Consider the following 1,538-nt stretch of genomic DNA (forward strand, 5'->3'; position numbering starts at 1 on the left):
CTGAAAACATCCGCTTTGTGTTTCATGCCGTGAAGGACACCATCCTTCAAGAGAATCTGAAGGATATTATGTTGCAGTGAAGGAGAGCAGCCAATGTTCTGTTAAAATTTGCTGGAGGGTTAGATCAAAGTTTTTATCCTTTCTTTATGGCCCTTGCATGTGGTGTAGGACCCATGCTAATTACTTGGCTCAGGAATGCTGTAAACTAGCCAGTCCAAACAGAGGAGCTATAGGCCGAAGGAGTCAAACATTGATGTTAGCTACTGAATCATTTGGACTAGAAACACTACTGAAACACGGCCATTGTAGGTTCTGTACCTAGTTTGGAATGCTGAATAACACAACCACCTTCTGCCTTCTTAGAAAAAAGAAATCTCTGACAAATCATGTATGGAAGACACGTTGTTTGAAATGAATATGCTACTTTTTCAGAGACATTAGTTGTACAAACTGCCTTTTTTTGTAGTTTGGAGGTGCTGAATCGATCAAACTAATCTAAATGTAATGAGATTGGCAGCTGTATTGGAGAACGTTAATGGAAATTCTGTTCTTAAGAATATAACCAGGTCTTGTGTGCGTGTTCAGCTTTGCCAAGGGTCTGGAATCCACTTATCAAGGTGGATGCCCAGCTCTTGTCTGAAGGTTTTGCATGAGTCTCCTGAGGCAAAAGTCTAAAACTGTATCAGGAAACCGATGTTGGAGTAAATTGTATGGGGAGTTAAGGCCTCGCTGATATGGAGAAGGGTTTATTTTGCACTATGTGTGAAGGATATTACATCATAGGAAAATTGATTTCCGTGGTGAAGCAGCCTGTGCTAGAGCACCTGACCGTGTATCTGCACAGTGGGTACTCGAGTGAGAGGTATTTAATGGAAATTCAGCACTGTTCTCACACCCACAGCTGGCAGTATTTGTGAAGGTTCAGTATCTCGTGTGACAGGGCTTTAGCTATATTCAGAAGTTTGAAAGCTGATTAAACTCTTAAGCAAAGGTTTTGGTAGTACAGCAGCTGCTTGATTAGTTCCCAACAACTGACCTTATAGGAAGAGTGAACACCCTAGAGATCCCAGTTTTACAGCTGCACTGATGTGTTTGGACAGCAAGACCTTGCTGTAAAATTAGCCTTTAATCTGTGTCTTAATGGGATCTTTAGCCTATAGTAATGCACATGTAACTCTGAGTACAGTCAAGTTCCGAGTTGCCCATTTTGGGCAATGGTTTGTGTGTAAAATTGCAAGGGGCTATGAATAATGTTGATTTGAACTGTTAATTTCCTAGCTTTCTCAATCTGTGTAACTAATCGTCAGGTGCCTTTTTTGTGTACAGACATATCGGATCTTTTCTACTACAGTGGGGTAAATGGACAAACTGTAGATCTGCCTTTTATATCAACATTTTAGTGCTGTCCTTTAGGAAACTTTCAAACCTAGTTTACTGTGCAATTTTTGTCATAGCTTTTACCCAAGAATAAAACCTGAAGGGCTGTTTGTACTCGTAAAAAGTCAGCAGATTCCCTGGAGTTCTTATCCCCTTTGAGC

The 1,538-nt window shown here is 40.7% G+C and overlaps 1 protein-coding gene across 1 annotated transcript in view; it reads left to right on the plus strand.

Annotated features, from left to right (window-relative positions):
* Positions 1-713, plus strand: part of GNA12 (G protein subunit alpha 12) — a gene marked incomplete at its 5' end in the record, with an annotated part of 9,237 nt that extends 8,524 nt beyond the window's left edge. Inside the window, 1 exon segment of the mRNA XM_010176306.2 lies at positions 1-713. This exon segment is cut by the window's left edge and continues 30 nt beyond it. Within this exon segment, the coding sequence (XP_010174608.1) occupies positions 1-80 (80 nt within the window).
* Between the last annotated feature and the right edge of the window lie 825 nt (positions 714-1,538).

This window comes from Antrostomus carolinensis, unplaced genomic scaffold, assembly GCF_000700745.2.
Source record: "Antrostomus carolinensis isolate BGI_N321 unplaced genomic scaffold, ASM70074v2 scaffold18239, whole genome shotgun sequence".
In the NCBI taxonomy this organism is placed as follows: domain Eukaryota; kingdom Metazoa; phylum Chordata; class Aves; order Caprimulgiformes; family Caprimulgidae; genus Antrostomus; species Antrostomus carolinensis.